The sequence below is a fragment of the Sebastes fasciatus genome, chromosome 19 (genome assembly GCF_043250625.1).
Source record: "Sebastes fasciatus isolate fSebFas1 chromosome 19, fSebFas1.pri, whole genome shotgun sequence".
NCBI lineage: Eukaryota > Metazoa > Chordata > Actinopteri > Perciformes > Sebastidae > Sebastes > Sebastes fasciatus.
The window spans coordinates 473,754-478,753 of record NC_133813.1 but is presented as its reverse complement, the minus strand read 5'-3'; the positions used below and the strand labels follow the sequence as shown (position 1 = coordinate 478,753).

Genomic DNA, 5,000 nt, shown 5'->3' with positions numbered 1-5,000 from the left:
CGGACACACGAAGAGACGATCGGACATAGTAAGATACGATCGGACACAGTAAGATACGATCGAACACATGAAGAGACGATCGGACACACGAAGAGACGATCGGACATAGTAAGATACGATCGGACACAGTAAGAGACGATCGGACACAGGAAGAGACGATCGGACACAGTAAGATACGATCGGACACATGAAGAGACGATCGGACACACAAAGAGACGATCGGACACACGAAGATACGATCGGACACAGTAAGATACGATCGGACACATGAAGAGACGATCGGACACAGTAAGAGACGATCGGACACAGTAAGATACGATCGGACACACGAAGAGACGATCGGACATAGTAAGATACGATCGGACACAGTAAGAGACGATCGGACACATGAAGAGACGATCGGACACACGAAGAGACGATCGGACATAGTAAGATACGATCGGACACAGTAAGATACGATCGAACACATGAAGAGACGATCGGACACACAAAGAGACGATCGGACATAGTAAGATACGATCGGACACAGTAAGAGACGATCGGACACATGAAGAGACGATAGGACACACGAAGAGACGATCGGACATAGTAAGAGACGATCGGACACAGTAAGATACGATCGAACACATGAAGAGACGATCGGACACACAAAGAGACGATCGGACACAGGAAGAGACGATAGGACACACGAAGATACGATCGGACACAGTAAGATACGATCGGACACATGAAGAGACGATCGGACACAGTAAGAGACGATCGGACACAGTAAGATACGATCGGACACAGTAAGATACGATCGGACACACGAAGAGACGATCGGACATAGTAAGATATGATCGGACACAGTAAGATACGATCGGACACAGTAAGAGACGATCGGACACACGAAGAGACGATCGGACACACGAAGAGACGATCGGACACAGTAAGATACGATCGGACACAGGAAGAGACGATCGGACACACGAAGAGACGATCGGACACACGAAGAGACGATCGGACACAGGAAGAGACGATCGGACACACGAAGAGACGATCGGACACAGGAAGAGACGATCGGACACAGGAAGAGACGATCGGACACACGAAGAGACGATCGGACACACGAAGAGACGATCGGACACAGGAAGAGACGATCGGACACACGAAGAGACGATCGGACACACGAAGAGACGATCGGACACACGAAGAGACGATCGGACACACGAAGAGACGATCGGACACACGAAGAGACGATCGGACACACGAAGAGACGATCAGACACGATCAGACACATCATCTCTGATAACTCTGTCACTACAGTTTATTTATTTTTAAATGCCTTCCTCTTTTTCTGCATTGAGGTAACAAATGAACAAATAAATAAATAAATTATATCTTATTATTATTATTATTATTAAAACGCGTTAAACGCAAATTCATTTAAACACCACTAATTTCTGTAATGCATTAACGGAGGACGTAGCCAGCTCAGTTTTAAAGGGAAGATAAATAACGCTCCAAACTGACACTAACTGTTGGAGAGGACAAACTGTCAGGTCCGTCTTCAAAGGGGTCCCTTGACCTCTGACCTCCAGATCAGTGAATGTAAATGGGTTCTCTGGGTACCCACGAGTCTCTAAACAATGTGTGATTAACTATTTGAAGCCTGATGACATCATGTTCTCATGTTTATAATTGACAGTATTACAGGTGGATTTCCCAGAATGCAGCGTCAGACTGAAGGTGTGACTGACAGCTCATCTCAGGAGACGTTATCTTGATGTGTGGTGAGAAAGTGTGCGTCACTGTCCCAGAGTGTGAAGTTCAGACGTTATGATGTCACACGCAGCGTTGGCGAGATTATGTCCAGTATTTATCATGGTTGATCGTCTGCAGTTGAAACATCGTCAGTGTTTTAATCAATGACATTGATTGTTATTCGAAGTCCTCGTTGAGACGTTTCACTCAAAGTCAGACGATCAACAAAAACATTCATCCTCTGGAAAACCACCAACATCTGAACAATCCTCCGATGGAAGTTTCACTCTGAATCAGAGAGAACTGAAGGAAAAGGAGAGAGAGACTCTCACAGGTACAGATCAGGACACGGCAAACTGCATGTGATGATCATAAAGTGGGCATGTCTGTAAAGGGGAGACTCGTGGGTACCCATAGAACCCATTTACATTCACTGATCTGGAGGTCAGAGGTCAAGGGACCCCTTTGAACATGGACATGACAGTTTGTCCTCTCCAACATTTAGTGTAAGTTTGGAGCGTTATTTAACCTCCTTCATGACCAGCTAGTCTGACCTGGTTGGTACCGATGGATTCATCACCAGGATCTTGTCTCTCTACATCGGGTCAGAACAGCAGAACCTCACTCAAGAATAAAGCCTTTAGATTTGAATGATCTTTCTTCCAAACAAGGACAAACTTCCTGTTTCAGCTCCACTGCTGGTTTAACAACCCGTCCTCATCCCCGTCCTCACCCCCGACCCGTCCTCATCCCCGTCCTCACCCCCGACCTGTCCTCACCCCCGACCTGTCCTCACCCCCGACCTGTCCTCATCCCCGACCTGTCCTCACCCTCGACCCGTCCTCATCCCCGTCCTCACCCCCGACCTGTCCTCATCCCCGACCTGTCCTCATCCCCGACCTGTCCTCACCCTCGACCCGTCCTCATCCCCGACCCGTCCTCACCCCCGTCCTCACCCCCGACCCGTCCTCATCCCCGTCCTCATCCCCGTCCTCACCCCCGACCCGTCCTCATCCCCGACCCGTCCTCACCCCCGACCCGTCCTCATCCCCGTCCTCACCCCCGACCCGTCCTCATCCCCGTCCTCATCCCCGTCCTCACCCCCGACCCGTCCTCATCCCCGACCCGTCCTCACCCCCGACCCGTCCTCATCCCCGTCCTCACCCCCGACCCGTCCTCATCCCCGACCCGTCCTCATCCCCGTCCCGTCATCCCCGACCCGTCCTCACCCCCGTCCCGTCATCCCCGACCCGTCCTACAGCTGATCATTCAGAGTTCTTATCGTCAACTAATACTGAAACTAAGAAGTGGAAAATATTTCTAGTAAACTGAAACTAAATAAAGACGACATTCTTTAAGAAAAACAAAAGTGAAACGACATCGCCTGGTTCAAAACTAATAATAATAAAATAAATTCATTTCAGTGTTTTAGCTCTAATATCTCACTGCTGAAGAAAAGGAGACTGAACAGACCGGACCTTCCAGCAGACGGAGCTGTTCATCAGGTTCTAGAGTTTATTATGATACCAGGATATATATATAGATATAGATATATATAGATATATATCTATATCTATATCTATAGATATATATCTATAGATATATATCTATAGATATATATATATATATTTAAATGCTCTGCCAATGGTAAACAGTGTGTTCTCCTGTTGGTATTGACTCTTGTTTTGAGCTCCAGGTGCTGCCAACCAGGTGCCTGATGTGCACGGGGCCTGTTGGGTGCAGCGCCCAACTGAAGTGATCATTTGGTATCTGCTGCAAGCATCGGCATGCCACGTTGATGTAATCTGGATAAGGCCTGCGCAATAGGGCAAGTTGAATCCTGGGTGAGGAATGGAACGCCATCCCACAGCAAGGTGTGATGCACGAAGGTGGATGAGGACGGGTCGGGGGTGAGGACGGGGGTGAGGACGGGTCGGGGGTGAGGACAGGGATGAAGACGGGGATGAGGACGGGGATGAAGACGGGTTGTTAAACCAGCAGTGGAGCTGAAACAGGAAAGTTTGTCCTTGTTTGGAAGAAAGATCATTAAAATCTAAAGGCTTTATTCTTGAGTGAGGTTCTGCTGTTCTGACCCGATGTAGAGAGACAAGATCCTGGTGATGAATCCATCAGTACCAACCATGTCATGCTACTACTACTACTACTACTACTACTACTACTACTAGTATCATAGTAAACTATAAACCTGATGAATCCATCGGTACCAACCAGGTCAGACCAGCTAACACTTAATGTTAGCGAGGAAAAACTGTCATGTCCATCTTCAAAGGGGTCGCCTGACCTCTGACCTCCAGATGTGTGAATGTGTGAGGGTTTTTGTCTGAAAAAATGTCAAAAACGTCAGAAGAATTTTCCAAAGAAATTTTAAAAAATGTCCCAAAACATGTCAGAAAAATGTAAAAAAATAATAATAAATAAATAAAAAAAGTCAGAAAAATGTAAAAAAAAAAAAAAAAAAAAAGTCTGAAAAATGTCCGAAAGAAAGGCAGAAGAAAAGTGTGATCCTTGTATCATAGTAAACTAGAGAACCTGATGAATCCATCGGTACCAACCAGGTCAGACTAGCAGGTCATGAAGGAGGTTAAATAACGCTCCAAACTAACACTAAATGTTGGAGAGGACAAACTGTCATGTCCATGTTCAAAGGGGTCCCTTGACCTCTGACCTCCAGATGTGTGAATGTAAATGGGTTCTATGGGTACCCACGAGTCTCCCCTTTACAGACATGCCCACTTTATGATCATCACATGCAGTTTGGGGCAAGTCATAGTCAAGTCAGCACACTGACACACTGACAGCTGTTGTTGTCTGTTGGGCTGCAGTTTGCCATGTTATGATTGGAGCATATTGTTTTATGCTAAATGCAGTACCTGTGAGGGTTTCTGGATCAATATCTGTTATTGATCTGTGTTGTTCATTGATTTATAATAATAAATATATACATGCATTTACATAAAGCAGCATATTAGTCCACTCCCATGTTGATGAGAGGATTAAATACTGGACTAATCTCCTTTAAGGTGAACAGATAACTATTTTAATCGATTGACAGCCCTAATAATTGATGTTAAAAGCGTCTCTAGAATCACCAAGAAGAAATGATGAAAGCCTCACCCATGTCTCCGTCTCCACTCTGAGCCCGAGTCCCCCCCGCCAGCAGCAGCAGCAGCAGAGCAGCACTCCAGCAGCCAGACATCATCTCCTCTCCGCTGCAGAGACCAACGCTCAACGCTGCC

At 46.6% G+C, this 5,000-nt stretch overlaps 1 protein-coding gene across 2 annotated transcripts in view; it reads right to left on the bottom strand.

The window, feature by feature from the left end:
* The window catches only part of il7r (interleukin 7 receptor), a 13,707-nt gene extending 8,713 nt beyond the window's left edge, over positions 1–4,994 (bottom strand). For both annotated transcript variants that reach the window (XR_012591694.1, XM_074618290.1), the window contains exon 1: positions 4,879–4,994. Coding sequence is in view for 1 of the 2 variants with exons in the window: in XM_074618290.1 (XP_074474391.1) it covers positions 4,879–4,963 (85 nt within the window). In the remaining variant the exon portion in view is untranslated. The remainder of the gene's footprint in view (positions 1–4,878) is intronic.
* Between the last annotated feature and the right edge of the window lie 6 nt (positions 4,995–5,000).